The sequence below is a fragment of the Ursus maritimus genome, unplaced genomic scaffold (genome assembly GCF_017311325.1).
Source record: "Ursus maritimus isolate PB19 unplaced genomic scaffold, ASM1731132v1 scaffold_12, whole genome shotgun sequence".
NCBI lineage: Eukaryota > Metazoa > Chordata > Mammalia > Carnivora > Ursidae > Ursus > Ursus maritimus.
In genome coordinates, this window is record NW_024423564.1 from 21,311,753 (window position 1) to 21,330,486 (window position 18,734).

The 18,734-nt window shown below is 37.0% G+C and overlaps 1 protein-coding gene across 1 annotated transcript in view; it reads left to right on the forward strand.

Moving 5' to 3' along the window:
- The window catches only part of DBT (dihydrolipoamide branched chain transacylase E2), a 46,981-nt gene that overhangs the window by 18,205 nt on the left and 10,042 nt on the right, over nucleotides 1–18,734 (forward strand). Inside the window, exons 4-6 of the mRNA XM_008697659.2 lie at nucleotides 2,932–3,113; nucleotides 11,901–12,022; nucleotides 17,533–17,749. Coding sequence (XP_008695881.1) covers nucleotides 2,932–3,113; nucleotides 11,901–12,022; nucleotides 17,533–17,749 — 521 coding nt within the window. The remainder of the gene's footprint in view (nucleotides 1–2,931; nucleotides 3,114–11,900; nucleotides 12,023–17,532; nucleotides 17,750–18,734) is intronic.

An 18,734-nucleotide genomic window follows, 5' to 3' on the forward strand; every position in this document is an offset into this window, starting at 1 on the left:
ATTAAAAACGTTGCTCCAATATACTCCTTCCCTTCTCCCCTCCTTTTTTGCTGCTATTGTCATATGTATTACATGTTTAAACATTATAAGCCCATCAACAGTTTTTAAAATATTGCTTTATGCACTTGTTTTGTAAATCAGATAGAATTAAAAAGGTATACAAACAAAATATAGTGTCTTATATATTTACCCATGTAGTTATCTTTATTAGTGTTCTTTATTTCTTCATGTGGATTTGAGTTACTGTCTATTGTCCTTTTATTTCAGCTTGAAGGACTCCTTTCAGCATTTCTTGTGGGGCGGGTTGCTAGCAAAAGTTCTGTTTTAATTTATTTGAGAATGTATTTATTTCTCCTTCATTTTTTGAAGCATAGTTTTGCTAGATTAAAGATCCTTGACTGACAGTCTGTCTTTTCTTTCAGCACATTGAATGTGTCATTCAACTGTCTTTTGGCCTCCATAGTTTCTGACTAGAAACCATCTGTTAGTCTTACAAGGTTTCCTTTACATGATGAGTGGTTTTCTCTTGATGATTTTAAGATTTTCTCATTGTCTTTGAAAGTTTGGTTATGCTGTGTCTAAGTGTGGTTTTTTTGAATTTATCCTACTTGGACTTTGTTGAGCTTCTTAAATATATGTACATTAATGTTTTCATCAAGTTTAGGACGTTCTTAGCCATTATTTCTTCAAAGATTCTCTTTATTGATATTCTTTATTTGGTGATGCATCATTTTCTCCTGTGTCCCTTTAATTGTTTAGATGTGGTTTCCTTTAGTTCTTTGAATATTTAATTGATTTAATTTAACTTTTATTAAAGTTAATTATAACATTAATTATTGTTAATTAACATCTGGGCATCTTCAGAGATGGTTTCCATTGACTGCTTTTTTTTTTCTCTACACAGGCCGTACTTTCTTTTTCTTTTTCTTATTTTTTAAAGATTTTATTTATTTATTTGACAGAGAGACAGCCAACGAGAGAGGGAACACAAGCAGGGGGAGTGGGAGAGGAAGAAGCAGGCTCCTAGCGGAGGAGCCTGATGTGGGGCTCGATCCCAGAACACCGGGATCACGCCCTGAGCCGAAGGCAGATGCTTAACGACTGAGCCACCCAGGCGTCCCACAGGCCATACTTTCTGTTTCTTTACATGTCTTGTAATTTTTTGTTGAAAACTAGATATTTTACATAAAATAATGTGAAAGATATGTGGTAAGATGTGTGGACATCTTATTACACAGGTCTTCCTTTTAAGAACCTCTTGTTTGCCCTAACTTTTATCATTGCCCCAGCTAACTACAATTTTGAATTGCTGTGGACGGTTTTCAGCAAACACCGTGAGGGAACTAAGTCAGGTCAGACAAGATTAAGCTCTGTGAAAGGAATTTTTCCAGAGACCTGCCCAACATGTCAAATAGTGACTGTTCTTTGGGAGTATAGGTTTTTGTGGAACTCCAAACTTGGGTCTGCCCTTGCTATGGCTGTAAGGCTGCTGATTTTCAAGACTAATGCTGAGCTGGGGAAAGGAGAATGAGAATAGAAGAAGTTAAAATAAAAACTAGGGGGTGCCTGGGTGGCTCAGTCAGTTAAGCATCTGCCTTCTGCCCAGGTCATGATCCCAGGGTCCTGGTATCGAGCCCCATGCTGGGCTTCCCAGGGAGTCTGCCTCTCTCTCTCCCTCTGCCCTTCCCCATTTGTGCTCACTCTTTCAATCTCTCTCTCTCTCAAGTAAATAAATCTTTTTTAAAAAAAGAAAACTAGCTGTTTTTAATGAGGTTCAGTCACTTTTCCTGAATAGGTCTTTCTTGATTGTTGCAAGCCTTACAGTAATTTCTAGAATTCTGAAAAAGTCAGTTTTTAACAACTTTTGCCAGTATACTTGTTGCATTTATAGAGGAGCAGAATTCCAGAGGTTCTTAGTCTACCATTCTAGAAGTGTAAGTCCTCTATAGGTGCTTTTAAGCCTAGTTTCTATGTGATGGGTGATGTTTTATTATGTACTGAGAACTAGTTAAGACAGGAAGACAAGGAATGAGAATGACTGAACAATTATTTTAATGAAGAATTGGTGGTAGTAAGTCAGAAATGTGCCAGATACATCAAGAATGGTATTAGAATCAAAATTATATGTTGTTTTTCAGATTTGGTCCCATTCCTTCTGTTCTGTTTGCTAAGAATATCTAGAAGAGCCTGGGGCGGCTGGGTGGCTCCGTCAGTTAAGTGTCTGTCTTCGGCTGGGATCATGATCCCGGTGTCCTGGGATTGAGACTCTGTCGGGCTCCCTGCTCAGCGGGGCGCCTGCTTCGCCCTCTCCCTCTGCCTGCCACTCCCCTTGCTGGTGCTCTCTGTCTCTGTCAAATGAGTAAATAAAATCTGAGGGGAAAAAAAAAGTAAATCTAGGAGAGCCTTATAAAGCATACCTAAGATGATTAAGGAGAAAAAGGGACTCATATACAAGGACAGATTAAGATAATTCTAGAAGGAAAGACTGAGAGAACTCAATCCAAAATTAATGAAATTACAAAGAATATGCTTTAGGGATATCAATTTTTGGACTTAATTATAGAATAATAAACAAATCTTAAAGTTTGATGAAGGCTAATATAAAATAATAAAAGGAAATAACATTTTAAGAACATATCTTTAGAATTTCTTCCAAGAAATGGGTGAGGCATAACACCTGAAAGTGTAATTAAATTTTGGGATTATAGATCTATGAATGGTTTTTAAATTTTTACTATTTCTTGGAGATACGTCAAAGAGACTCTGGAAGCCTTTATAGTCTTTCTGAAACATTCTTTGGTACACCATCTGGGACTAAATGATGTACTAGATGGATACTGATCTAATTCAGTGTAGCATTTACATTAGGCTGATTAGTATTATATACTTAAAATTATTCATGTAAAAGTGTTTTGTGTCTTTTTTTTTTAGGTATGTAAAAGAAGGAGATACTGTGTCTCAGTTTGATAGCATCTGTGAAGTTCAAAGTGATAAAGCTTCTGTTACTATCACTAGTCGTTATGATGGAGTCGTTAAAAAACTGTATTATAATCTAGACGATATTGCCTATGTGGGAAAGCCATTAGTAGACATAGAAACGGAAGCTTTAAAAGGTATTGTAAATGTGTTCATCTATTTTGCCGAATTGATTACTGCTGTCCTTTTGTTATTGGGTACCAATTAGAAGAGATATTTACTTTTAATGACTTATAGGATTTAATTTGGTGGTTTAAAAGCTGAAATTAGGAAAATAGAAAAGGTCCTCTGTGATGAATGATTATCTTCTGACTAGTTACCATGTTAGAAACATATACATTAACACTTAATTTATCTGGAGGCCTGCCTTCTAGAAACCTTCGTGTTCAAAGAATCAACAGACTTTCTCAGGAATTAAAGATTCAGGCCTTGAATCCTCGTCACTAATAACAGAAACTGGAGTAGGTGAAGGGTTAAATGTAATAGTGGGATCATTTTGTTTGCCACTGATTCAAAAACAAAAACACTTCCTTGGGGGTGCCTGGCTAAGTCAGTCAGTGGAGCATGCAACTCTTGATCTTGGGATCGTGAGTTTGAGCCCCACGTTGGGGTAGAAATTACTTTTAAAAATTAAATATTAAAAAAACCCCACAGTCTCATTGGTAATGGTTACGAAAACCAAACTTGCTGAAGAGAACTGGAAGAGAAAAGAAAGGAAAATTGTAATGAAAAATGAAGAGATTAGCATTCAGAAGAAGCAGTGACCATGGAACTTAGACGCAGTAGATGGCCTGACAAAAGTGAATCTGTTGTGACAATGTTGCAAAGGAAAACTAAAACAGTAGGCTCTCTGAGTGGTGGCAAACCGCTGTCTACCTCAGAAATTCCTTATGGCATTGTTGTGATACACTAAAGTTATGTCACCTAGGAAACAGCTTTGCCATCAGGGATTGGGCGGGGTGGGGGGCTGTGGCATAAGTTTTGTGATGCAACCCTAAGCCAGCAATCTATCTGGGAAGGGCTGAAATAGACATTTTAGTAGTGTAATTCAAAAGTCCAGAACAAGTCTGAATTACAGACTTCTGGTTGACTCATAGCTCTGCAGACTATATCATTAACAACAACAACAACTAATATCATAGTCATACTTTACAGTTTATAAAACGTTTCGCTTTTATTTTATTTATCCTTAAGTATTTATCCTGAAGTATTTCAGTTTAACAGATGAAGAAACTAAACACAACCTATAAAGGTTGGGCGATTTGCCCAATGGTCAGTGACAGAGCCAAATTTAGAAATCAATGGCCTGTCTTTGTCCAGAATATTTTATACTATGACATGCTGCCTCCAAAAGATGAAGATGGCTTATTGAAGCCTTCTTATTATTTATTATTTTCTGCTATAAAAGCAGGATATGTGCATTGTAGCAAGTTGTAAAATTCAGAAAATTAAAAATAAGAAAATGAAAGTATTCCTACTACTCAGAAATTACCACTTGTAACACACTAGTGTTAAGACATTTTTCTAAGCACACAATTATGCATTGAAATAGTTTTTACCAAAGTAATGTATTCTGCTTGCTGTATTCTAATCTGTTTGCTTAACTAGGTATGTGTTTTCATGACAATACATTTTCATTTTACCTGATAATCAGACTGTATTTAAATTTCCCCAGTTGCTCCCAAAATGTCTTTGAAATTTCAGTTGGTTTGTTCAAACTGAGGTCCAATATGGGACCAGACATGGCCCATGATCTCTTTTCACATGACTCATACTCTTTCCCATTTTGTTTCGTGACACTGACTTGTGGACAGGACTGTGCCATTTGTTTTGCAAAACGTCACATCTTTGGGATTTGTCTTATTGCTCCTTCATGGTGGTTCTTGGGTGGTTCCTACCATTCTTATAGTTCCTGCAAACTGGAAGCAAGTTTGAAAGGCTAGGTTCAAGTCAAATATTTGCCTATAATACATCATGATCACCATATATAGCTTCACATCAAGACACGTCTAGATGACCTGCTATAGTGATGCTAAGTTTAGACAGTGGATTAGGATAATGATAACCCTTGCCCCACCACTGTAGTTATGTTTTACCTTTTGCAGCCTGGAAGTTATCTATATGTTGTTACTTTGGCACTATGTAGATAGTTTATAATCATTTGAGAATCCTTGTCTAAATCGACAGTTGCTTTAGGGGTTGTGGAATGATGATTTTTTGATTCTGTCATTCTTTTTACATTGTTAGCTGGCATTCTGTAAAGTGGAGCTTCACCCTCATCAACTGGGCCTATTAGTTACTCCGAAATACAGTTCCTACTGGAAAGACAGAATAAATGCTTAATTTTTTTCCCTTACCAAGGAGTTGCTTTTAATAGTGATATTAAATTTCCAACTTTCTCTTTGTGTGTATTCAGTTGATTTGCTGTGTTAAATCTATTATAATTGTTCTTTTTCATGCTGAAATTGTTAATAGTAGTGACCATTTCAGGGTGGCTCCTATGCGTTCTTACATATGACTCCATTAATTTTCAAAAGCTTTCTTGCTTTTGGCACAAGAAGATTGGGACTCACCTTGTATGTTCCCTACCCGAGATCTGGAATTATCCATTTCTTCAGGGCTCTTGTTCCTTGTAATGTGGAGTGGACAAGAGACCATAATTTAGGTAGTAGGGGTGCTTCCTATTATCTTGATTCCAAATTTCTATTGAAAGGCATGATTTAAGAATATTGAAAACAAAAAAGAATTTCCTTTTAAAATTACATGAAACACAAGATTATTTTGATGGATCAATGACTATTATTATTATTATTCAGTAAGGACCTAAAAAGGCAAGAGGGTTATACTCTTGGCACAAACTGAGAGCGCTGAATCCTAACCACTAGACCACCAGGGAGCATCAGTCTGGGCACAAACTGAGGCAAGCAAAGATGCTGAGCACTATTATGGATGTCATTAAATTAGAACACCCAGTCAGGTGTTTTAGGCCAGATTAGATACCAATTTAGGCCATCCAAAACAATGAATTATTTGTATGAACAAGTAAACAATCGAGACTTATAGGGTTTTTATTGTTTGGTTTTAGAGTTTATTTTGGCATTTTCAACGAGATTCAACTTAACAAGTCTTGATATATAGCAAAATACAAAGTCAAAGAGCTGTTTCAGAGTAGGGGTGTTTTTTCTAGAGAATTGTTTCACAAAAATTAATCTCCTATGTAGCATGAATGAATCTCAAAAATGTATGCTGAGCAAAAGAAACCAGACAAAAAAGAGAACATGCTATATGGTCTATGTGCATAAAATTTTAGAAAATGCAAACTAATATAAAGACCAAAAACTGATTAGTGGTTGCCTGGGTATAAGGAATCTCTTAGGGGCGGTGGATATGTTCCTTATCCTGATTGTTGTGATGGTTTATAGGCATATGCATATTTCAAGTTTATCAAGTTTTATATTTTATGTATGTGAGGTTTATTTGTAAAAAAATGAGATTGCATAGGTTATGTTCAGAATAAAAATTATCTGTTAATATTCCTCATAGAGAACTGATCATTTGCTAGCTATTCTGTTTTGTTTGCTAGTCAGAGTGTAATCTGAACAATTATTTTACATTGTAGTTTTATTTTTGCATATATGCCTTTTTGCTCTTATATTTGTGTTTTATTGTATTTTTTTACTGTGAGAATAAACTATGTATTATAACCTATATATAAGCAAACCACTAGAACAGTAGATTCAATTTAATGAGACATTTATATATGACTCTTCTTAATTCAGAAATGGGAAAGGTTTCTAAATATTTTTTATACCTTTTCTTCAGCAGGAATTTGTAATAATATTCAATTTGTTTATATTGTTTTTTACTTTCGTGCTAGTAAAACCAATTATACTATAAATCAAAAATTAGTGAACAAAAAGTCTTTTAGAAGCTGAAGATACATTATTTCCATTTTACAGGTGGAAAATAATTATAGCATAGAACTATCAAGGGTATAAGAGATCAAAACTAGACATCTTAATAGTAGTATTGGAAATTAATCCTGTCTTCTAATGCTTGTTTAAATGATACTCTGTGGTACTGTCTTTTGTGTGTGTGTGTGTGTGTGTGTGTGTAACTATCTTTTGTAACATGGTGTTGTTGTCTGCTTTTCGAGGCCAGAATATCAAGGATAAACTGGACTCACTTATGCTACCTTGGATGTGTGACATTTAGAAGGCATATACTGTTGTGCTCGTGTCCACAGCACATATACTAGAAGGCATATACTATCAAAAAATATATATTATAAGTTGAAATCCAGTTATTTAATATTACCAAGATTATATCAAAGCTATTCCATGTCTGCTATAAACTCAGTTATAAGTATATTGCCATTCATTCTTTTTACAGCTAACCTGGCTTTCTCTAGTCTCTATTTAACAAAGTAAGATGGCTCCTCACTTTCTTAAATAGCTGAAGTTTTTTATACCAACTTCTCAAAATCATTTATTTGAGGGGAATCGTAAGTTTTATTTTTTTTAACTTTATATATTTTACTCCTTCTTAAAGTGAGGGTATTGAGTATAGCCTAGAATCTTTTTTGATTACACAAGAACATGTTAATGAACATTTATTATTCTGGAAACAACACAATTCTGCATCTGGTTTTTGGTTTTTCAGCCTACTTCTTAGCATCGTCATTGTGCCCGGCCATGATTCTCCTTCCTGACTTTCTGGGAACACCGATAGCTAAAGTTTGTTAAGAAGTAGGTACAAAGAAGAGAAACTAAGATCTGGAGTCTAAATTCCTTTTTTCTGGAGCAAGGGCATGGTTTTAATGCTGAGGCCATGTGGCAGCTGTTTTAGGTATTCTGATCCTAAAGCTATGTGCAGAATTAAGTTCCCAGAATGTCTGACCACTACTACTATACCTAATTAATCCTCATTGAGGAGTCTTGCCACCATGGGGAAGTATTAAGGAAAGAGAAGGAGAAACATAAGCTATAGCAGAATTCTATATAAAACTAATGTTATCCTTCCATTATATTGTATTTATCCTTTAACATCACCATCTACCATTGACTGCATGCTTTCTCTGTGCTAATGCTATATATACATTATTTCATGTAATCACGTAGATTAAGTTATCTAGATTATTATTTGCATTTGAAACATGCATCATTGAGACTCACAGAGGTTTAATATTTTGCCTGTGGTCACATAGCTAGTACCTGGCGAACTATGATTTGACCCTAGCTCTTTTAATTCTAAAGCCCGTATTCCTAACCACTTTGTTACACTGAAAATTCTGTTCAGAGATTATGAGTATGAGCTCCATTCTGCATCTAGAACACTGGGACTGAATTTCTAGCACTGTTCATATTCATATTTATGAAAATCTGCTATAAACACATAAATTAGGTGTCCCATAGAGTTTATAATCTATTTTTTACAGATTTATTTAGATAGAAAAAGCACGAGTGGGAGAGGCAGAGGGAGAGGGAGAGAAAATCCATAGCAGACTCCATGCTGAGCCCAACATGGGGCTTGATGTCACGATCCTGAGATTATGACCTGAGCCAAAACCAAGAATCCGACGTCTAACTAATTGTACCACCCAGGCACCACCCCACAAAGAGTTTTTAATATTACAATGCTTACTAGTATTGATACAGTGTTCTGAGTTAAAGAAAAGCTCTTTGAGGGGTGCCTGGGTGGCTCTGTTGAGTGTCTGACTCTTGATTTCAGCTCAGGTCATGATCTCAGGGTCGTGGGACTGAGCCCCACGTAGGGCTCTGTGGTCAGCACAGAGTCTGCTTGTCCCTCTCCCTCTCCTCCCCACCCCGACTCATGCTGTCTCTCCCTTCCTGTCTCTCAAATACATAAATAAAATCTTAAAAAAATAATCTCTAACATAAAACAGTTCTAAGAACATAGTATGTCATTCAATTAAATTATACTCAGTGATATAAATTGCAGAATATAATGCCTGGGCATAATAAGTGGGCAATAAAGGGCAGCTATAACTTAGTTTTGTTCAGCCAGTTGTAGATGGAGTTGATTGAATTAGCTGTTTCAGTAATTTGATGTGAAAAAGAAAATGCAGTGGGATCTCATTGGTTTGAGTATCACAATTCTCAATTTATGATCACTTATAAAGGAACTAAACTGAGTTTACATTTGTTCTATAAGGAAAGATCTTCCTAAGCAGTTTTGTAGAGAGAAAAGTTTAAAACTTTTTATGATAACAAATTCTTTCAAATGCCCTTGAGTGCTTTAGTATTTCAAAACATTTTCTTTACAAGAATTTCCCCAATTAAGTGAATTAATTGACTACTTAATGTAGTTTTTAGAAATAGTTCTTAAAATACTTAAGAATATTGCAACGTCAGTTTTCATTTTTTTACTAATTCAAATTAATTTTTTATTTAGTTAATCTGAAATAATAGTTCTATTATAAATTTGCATCACATGAGGAATTCTGGAAACATTAAATCGACAGTTTTCATGACAAAAAGTGCTTATTTACCAGAGTTCTTTTGTTCTTTTTAAAAATTTAAGTAAGGCTTTTAAAACTGTGTATTCTAAATCCACTACTGAAAGGATAAAATCCCACATATTATAGTGCTAGAACCATGAAAATCATATCACTTGGGGGAGAGTTATGAAATTTTGGGTTAGCCTTAACTCCACCCCCCTCCACCCAGGGTCTGTTTCTACATTGGTAAAATTGAGAAATATGCCCTGCATTCCTGTAATAGTGTTATAATCATAAAAGGAGAAAATATGTATAAAAACACTTAGAAAATGATTTAAAGTACTATGTAGGAAGGTGGTATTTTAGTGCAGAAGAGAGCTTTCTTCCAGCAACTACCTGACTACTACAAATAATATATAATATAAATAACTTCTAACCAATGAATTTGTTTTATTACTCATATTTATACCCAAATTACTCTAAAAGGCTGTACTGCTTGGTCACATATCAGAATGTTTTCCGAAAGGTGAGTAGCAGTAAATTCAGTAATCTTTTGGAAATAAAACTTTTACATATTTCTGGGCATTTATACATTTCTCATATTCCAGCAAATACACATTAATTCAGGTTTTATTTGGAATTCCTGCAATTGAATCTCCTTGGGTTCCCTTTGTATCTTAGTTCCTAATGCTCATCTTTCTTACTAGTTTCTCCAATAACTTTAACAGTGTGGACAATACTACAGGGTTTCTCAAGTTGCAACAAAACTCTACCTTGAACAATAAGAGCTGTATTCTAGCTTCTGTGACCACAAAGAAAATTTACTAGGGTTGTGAACTAATGGAAACAGCACACGGTGAGGCAGCCCTCGGAATGAATCCCAGCTCCACGGTTTCTTAGCTGTGTGAACTTAAGCCAATCATTTCATCTTTCAAGTGTCAATTTTTTTTAAGCTGTAGAATGGGGTAATAACACCTATCTTACACAGTTGAAGATTAAATTATGAATTCGCATCTAGTGTAGCATTTGACATATAATAGGTGCTTGTGGGGGAGGAAAAGTAATTCTCCCACTAACCTTCTGAGTTCTTAGCTGAGACTTCTTGTAATAAAAGACAGATTAACAAGAGAAAAACAGAAGTTTATTAACATGTATACCTCATCTATACCAGGGAAAGATGAGTAACTCAAAGAGATGGCTTTAGAGTTTAGGCTTAAATATCATTTTGATAGGGAAAGGGAAAGTGGGATGTTGGCTTCTTAGGATGTTGGCTTTTTCGGGGAGATGAACGGGCCCTTAGAGAACAGATGGGAGGTATGACAATTGGGTCCAAGTTCAAGTGTAGTGCTGACTTCTAGTCTCTCCTATGATGGGAGTCAATCTTCCCTGGTGGATGAAAAGGCTTTATGACAGTTGAGTTCCTTCTGGACGATCTGTCTTTAGGCACTGAAGAATTTAGGGAATGCCTATCCCTGCATTTGCTGTTTTTCAAGTGCCTACAGCTCAAAATAACCAGTATATGAAAGTGGCATATTTGGGGTGGCATAGTCTGCTACCCTACGTGCTCAATACAAGTTTTTTGTTTGTTTTGTTTTCCCTTCCTCACCTTGAGGGGAACTTTGAGAGCTCCACTGGGCCAGTTCATAGACCAGTGAGGAAGAATGAAGGAGATTGTCTTTCCATAGGTACAGCAGTGGAGAATTGTGATTTGCTTTGAATGGAATGTCAGAGCAATTTCAGTTGCCTGCTTTCAGCGGCCTAGTCTCTGATTCACTCATTCCCACAGAGGTTTCTGCTGTACAGCATGGATTTCCAAGCATCAGACCTTGACAATTAAATGCGCTCAGAATTTTTTTATTTTTGGTTGTAGAAGTACATGCAAATAGCCTGGGGTAGTTTTTTATTTGTTGGCACTCTAGATTTAGAGAATAGACCAACCAAATTAGCATTAGCCATGAAAATAAAATCTTCCACAGCATTCCTTAAACCGTTTTCAAAGCAGAGGAAAATGTTAGATGCTTTATTTTAGGAAAGTGTTTTAAGATTGTCACAGATTTTATATGATTCTTTCATGTCATTTGTCTCACATTGGATTTTTATTGATTACCATTTGCAAATATAAATGAGAAATTTGTTAGGGGAGTGCTTAAAATACAAAACGTTTAAAATTGTATTGAAGAAGTTCTCACTTTTTAACTTGTAGCTGCTGCATGATTCTAACAGAAATGAAGTAAACACCAGGTAATAACATTCTACAGCACTAGGTGCCTGTACCTCCCTTCCCCCCCACCCCATCTGTTTTGCATTGTGAAGTTGTGTCTTCCCACTTTGAAGTAGCCTGACTAGTATGCTTTTGAGTATACGTTTTAAGTTGAATTTATTTATATATTATAAGCCATGAAGCTTTTTTTTTTTACTTTTTAATATTTTCAACTAAAGAGTAAAATTTTACCTTGTTGACCAGATTCAGAAGAAGATGTGGTTGAAACTCCTGCTGTGTCCCATGATGAGCACACACACCAAGAGATAAAGGGCCAGAAAACACTGGCCACTCCTGCAGTTCGCCGCCTAGCAATGGAAAACAATGTAAGTTGTCTTATTATTTAAGTGCGAGGTTACATAGAAAATACACATTTGTAGTGATGAAAAGTTAGCCAACTGTTCCATGAACAGATGGCTCAAGTTGAGATTAGAGAAAAATGATAATGTGTGTTACTGAAAAGTGTTGCAGAAAAGCACCAGTGAGAAATGAGAAATTGCAAACTTATTACTTACATTAATTGAGCAGTGTGGTTTTATTATTTTTCCTTAAAGCCTAATAAAAGTCAGGGCCACCATCTAGTGGACACTTGTAAATACTAGTGTCTTAGGTCAGGTCCCCTAGAAGCCAGCTTGAGACAGGGATTTGGATGCATGTGATGGATTGATTGAGGGCGGAAATAACTTTTCTGAGAATGAGGGAAGCAGATAGAGAAGGGAAATGGGCCGGGCAAGAATGTGGTCTCAAGGATCTGATCCAATGGGGTTAGGAAAAACCATTGAAATTGTACTGACTTGAGACAAGGAGACCAGCCTTTTGTATTCCCTCTTATCAGCCAGTCATTGGCGCTTATCCAGGGCTAAGTGGCTCCCAGGTACTGGAATCAGTATGTATACATTATCTCATTTAATTTTTACAATGATACTGTCAGTTACAGGGGCTATTTGGAGACTTGGAGAGGTGAAATAACAGGTCCAGGGTCACACAGCTAACACAGTGGTGAGGCCAGGATTCTGAAGTGAGTCTCTGTGACTCCAAAACTAGTACCCTTAATCATAATATACTGCCTCAGCAATTACTGCGTCCGTTACTTGCGCATTTATGAGTCATACACTGTGTACACACACATTCTCTCCAGTCGTCACCGCCATCCTGCAGGGTAGTTTGGATTATCCCCATTTTGCAAATGAGAAAGGGCAGGGAAACTGATTAATTGCCTCAAATCAGGTAAGTAGCTGAACTGGGGATTTGAACACATCTGTTCTCTTACAAACTTGGGTTCTTTGCACTGCGCCTCATAGTGCAGGGTTTTTGTCTGTTTTGAGAGAGGTGGTTAAGTTACAGTGGGAAAAAACAAAAGCTTACATTTTAGAAATACGTAATGAGTCATTAAAATGTTCATATCCCTTCAGACACTTATCCTACCATTGGGAGACTATCCCAAGGAAATAATCTAGGATACGTTCTTCCAAGTGTTTTATATAGCCAAAAGTGAGAAGGCACATACAGGTTCAAAATGAGGGATATGCTTGGGTAAATTATGCTAAGGATTTTATTTATTTATGAGAGAGAGTGAGAGAGAGAGCAGAGGGAAGAGCAAAGGGAGAGGGATAAGCAGACTTTCCTGAGTACAGAGGCCAACACAGGGCTCGATCCCAGGACCCTGAGGTCATGACCCGAGCTGAAACCAAGAGTCGGGGCACTCAACCAACTGAGCCAACCCAGGTGCCCCTAGGTAAATTATATTTTAAACCTTTAATGGAAATTTATGTAGCGATTAAATGTGTTCAATATGAAGACTATTGAGCATAATAGAAAATAGAAATAATATGGAACACTACATTGTGAAGGGCATCAGATGAAAGATTGATGTTATGTATTTCTTTGAAAGTTATAGGGATGTCTGGGTGGCTCAGTTGGTTAAGCCTCTGCCTTCGGCTCAGGTTGTGATCCCAGGGTCCTGGGATCGAGTCCCGCATCCGGCTCCCTGCTTAGCGGGGAGCCTGCTTCTCCTTCTGCCTGCTGCTCCCCTGCTTGTGTTCTCTCTCTGACAAATAAATAAATGAAATCTTAAAAAAAAAAAAAAAAAAGAAAGTTATAAAGTATTTTACTAATGTTTTTCTTAGTTATATAGAAAAACTACTGGGGTACCTGAATGGCTCAGTCGGTTAAGCGACTGCCTTCGGCTTGGGTCATGATCTCAGGGTCCTGGGATTGAGCTCTGCATCGGTCTTCCTGCTCAGTGGGGAGCCTGCTTCTCCCTCTGCCTCTGCCTCTCGTGCTCTGTCTCACTGTCTCACTCTGTCTCAAATAAATAAAATCTTTAAAAAAGAAAAAAAGCGAAACTACATATAGCAATGCATGATTTTGCTTTCCTATACCATTTCTTGAAGATGTATATGATTAGTAGAATATTTGTATTTACCAGTAATTACCAGAAATTACTAGATTACTTACTATAAATCACCTTTTCTTTTTCTGCAGTTTACATATTTATGAATTATATTTGTTTTAAAGTTAAAAACCAGTGTCATTTACAGTTATTTGAAATTATCTAAAAATTATTAAAATCCCCAGAATTCTTTGTTATAAACTAAATGTTTGACATGATAAAGTCCTTTATTCTGAAGTCATCGTTAGAGAAGCACTAATACAAATGATGCAGGACTTAACCCTGAGAAATTAATAAATACACAGGAAGTATGAAGCTGTCATCTAAGCTTATGTGTCTTTTTATTTAAACAATTAAATTTAATGAGAACATTTTATCTCTGTACCAATATAGAAGGGGATTAAATGAAGCCAGATCACAGTGTTTCCAGAGAGAATCATGAACCTTTTAGGTTTCTGGACCCAGTTCCTGTGTGTGTATTGGGGGTGGGGATGTTTCCCATAACAACAAGCAATTCTCTGGACACCAATTGGATATCCTACAATTCAGGTCTGTTGATAGTGTCAGAATTGACAGGTTAATGATTCATTCCTGCAAGACTGCTCACCCTCCCCCACAACACTTCAGATGCTCTCAAGTCAGGTTATCACCTATGCTTCTGACCAGCTGGCTACCGATAGGAGTTTCCATTGACACCCTCCAAGTCAGCATGCCATTCGCAAGCCCAGGTTATTACCTGTACTTCTGACCTATTGGCTATGGATGGGAGGTCCGCACAGTCCTCTCTTTCGGTTTAATTTGCTAGAGCAGCTCACAGAATTTAGGAAACCTATTTACTCACTAGATTACTGATTTATTATAAAAGAATACAACTCCAGAACAGCCAGGTGGAGGGACACAGAGCAAGATATGTGGAAAGAGGCATAGAGGTTCTATGGCCTCTCCAGGTGTGCCACTCTCCCCAAATCTACACGTGTTTACAACCTGGAGGCTCTCTAAACTCAGTTCTTTTGGGTTTTCTTTGAAGACTTTATTACGTAGTCATGACTGATTAAATCATTATCCATTGACAACTGATTCAACCTCCTGCCCTTTTCCCCTCTCCAGATTTGGAGTAGGGGACTAAAAGTTTCAAACCTCTAATCACAGGGTTGGTTCCCCTGGCAACCAGCCTCCATTTTTAGTTCCCTGAGGGCTATCCAAAAGTTCATTAACATAACAAAAGAGACCTCTTTACACAGGTCCTTTCAAGGGTTTTAGGAGCTCTGTGCCAGAAATGGGGAGAAGGACCAAAAATAGACTTACTATAAATCACAATCTCACAATGAGTATCTAGTGGAAAGAGGAATTACATCATTTATTATTATGTAGAAACCATAAGGGGCGCCTGGGTGGTTCAGTTGGTTAAGCATCTGCCTTTGGCTCAGGTCATGATCTCAGGGTCCTGATTTTGAGTCCCTGTAGGGCTCCCTGCTCAGTGGGGAGTCTGCTTCTCCCTCTCCCTCTCCCTTTGCCCCTCCCCCTGTTCCTGCTCAGGCAGGCGATCTCTCTTTCTCTCTCTCAAATAAATAAACTCTTTAAAAAGAAGAACAAACAAAATAATAAAATACATATTTGACACTTAACTTGGGCTGAGAAACTCACAGTAAATTTAAATTTACTCAGTAAAATTAATTTCAGTTTTTGTATTTATCTTAAACAACTGTGAGAAAAAAACTGAGAGGGCTTTTGTATGATGATTATTTTAAGTATTACTAGTTTACTGATGGCCAGGTTGTCTCGAACATGCTATAAAGGCATGTACATGAGTTGTGTCTTTCCACGGTGTCAGCTTTATTCAATCACAAAGCAGGGTTAACATAATTGTAAAGCAGGTTCGGGATTCTAAACTCAATGACATTTTTCTACGCCTTTAACCTGGCTTCATACATGTCACACAAAACAAAGTACAATGTAAAGTCACACAACAAACAAGATACAATAAGGAGTAACACCAAGTCCGTCCCTGAGTGCACAGTTGAGGAGCGGACTGCGTCTGGGCTGGGTGGGCTCTTGGCGCAGGCTGCTTACTGTGGTCAGGCAGCGGAGGGACTCTCAGGTTCACAAGTCAGTCGGGCGAACCTTTGGTGGCAGTTGCCTTTTTAATGCAGTCAGATGTGGAAGGGTCAGCATCTGGAGAGTCTGTTTGCTACAGAGGTCTAACCTTTTTAAAGTTTAAGGGGACTTGGCAGGCCTCTTCTGGTTCTAATGACTACCAGTTTCTGATTCTTCCAGGTTTGCACGACCTCACTGATGATCAGACCCTAGTACTGTGCTGGGTTCGGTGATTTCTGGTCTTACCTGCAATGCCTTTGGCTGCTTATGTCACTGCTTGACCTGAGCGAATCCATCTTGCTGTCTACAAAAGATCAGAAACATTGGTGTACATTTGCTGTAGTGTTTAACTCTTTAAATTTTCAGTTCTTATATAGTCTCCAAAAATTAAAAAAAAATCTATTAAGTACTATGCAAGAAGTTTAAAAGTAGTTGACTGTTTATAAAATGTAAGTTTTCATAGGTATGGATTATATACAATGTAGATACTGCATTGTTACCACATGGGCAAATGAACAGTATATACAAAAGTAACAAATGAGTAAAAAAGGTAAGAAATGATTATACAGGAAGGGTAGCTATAGTTTATAGCATTCTATTAAGAAAATAAAAATGTTATTTCCTTATACAAATTTATATTGGGCAGAGATTATTTTTACCTTCAATTGATTAAATTCCACTTAGAGACCTTAACGATGGATATATTTATTTCTGGATAGTTTTTGATGTAGGAAAATGTTGGGGTTCAGAGCAAACAGTCAAGAAAGAATTCTTAAGACGTCTTTGGTGCAAAAAGGTGGTGTTATTAACGCATGGGAACAGGACCAATGGGCAGAAAGAGCTGCCCTGGGGTCATGAGGAGTGGCTCACTATATACTTTCAAGTTGGGAGGGGGTTAGGGATAGCATAAATCTCTAAGGAATTTTGGAAGCAAGGTTTCCAAAACCTTGAGGGGGCTAGTTATTGTTAGGAAAAGGTTATTTATTACTGTCTAATCAAACCCTAGTTATGAGACCCTTCAGATATGCATCAGTGGGTCATATGATTGGGGGATGATTGCCAACATATGTCTTGAGGGGTAGAGATAAAGGAAGATTCCAAAGGAATTTTTGTACGTTAAAGACAACTTATAGGATCCTGAGGTCAGGATAATGTTAAGCTAAGATTGCCTTTTGCTCTTAGCAAAGTATTAACATCGAGGCAGGTGACTTCCTGGAGGAATGTCACTTTGCCTGTCTCAAGGACTTGTCAATGGGCTGTAAGTAGTAAGGAAATTCAATTTTTCTTTCGCCTTTGTTTCCTACATTGGTTTTATTTTCAACATTAAAATGTGTCTTTTTTTTTTTTTAGATTAAGCTGAGTGAAGTTGTTGGCTCAGGAAAAGATGGCAGAATACTTAAAGAAGATATTCTTAACTATTTGGAAAAGCAGACTGGAGCTATATTACCTCCTTCTCCAAAAGCTGAAATAGTGGCACCTCCACCAAAACCAAAAGACAGAACTGTTCCTATACCGATATTGAAACCTCCAATATTCACAGGCAAAGACAGAACAGAACCCATAAAAGGTAACAACAGTAATGCAAGGTACTACTACAAGTTATTTGGGGAAATTTACCTTAATAGATCCAGGTATATAATATGGTGTTCTCAATTCTTGGGAGGAAGTTCAAATTCATCATACTTTTTTAAATGGTGAAATAACAGTTTTACCAGGAAATATTTTAATTTTTACTGATAATTTCTGAAGAGTAATGTGTTAGCAGGTTTCTTGGAATATAAACTTGTATAGTGATAATTGTTCTTTTTTAAAGACTCAGGATTATAAACATAAGTTTTAGTTAGCTTCGAAATAGCTAGCTCTGATTTGATATTTATAAACTCTTAGGATGATTAACTTCCAGAAGTGTGGCTTTGCAAGAAAGCCAGTAAGTAAATACATGGCTTGCCTCCTTTTATATATTTTTTTTATATACCACAGCATTAAAGGCAGTTACCTGTTAATACTATTACACTTGACACTGGGTTCTGTGCTGCAGTCAGTGCTCCGGCATTGGAATTAGTATCTTTCAGTTACATAATGAAGATGGTAGCCTTGAGAGGGAGAGTTTAGTCAAAAAAGTAAATGACATTAGAAAACCCTCAATTTTAGTAAAAAGGTTTAAAGGATTTAAGAATTTAAAAATATAGGGGCGCCTGAGTGGCTCAGTTGGTTACATGTCCCACTCTTGGTTTCAGCTCAGGTCATGGACTCAGGGTCATGAGATTGAGCCGCCTTGGGCTCTATGCTCAGTGGGGAGTTTGCTTGAGATTCTTTCCCTCTGCCCTTCCCCCCACTAGGATGAGCATTCTCTGTTCCTCTCTCTCCCTCTCTCTCAAATAAATAAAACTTAAAAAAAAAAGAATTTAAAAATATATGTAAATTTGGGATGCCTGGGTGGCACAGTTGGTTAAGCGTCTGACTCTTAGTTTCTGCTCAGGTCATGGTCTCAGGGTCGTGAGATCAAGCCTCCCTTGGGCACCGTGCTCAGCACTGAGTCTGCTCAGAGTTTC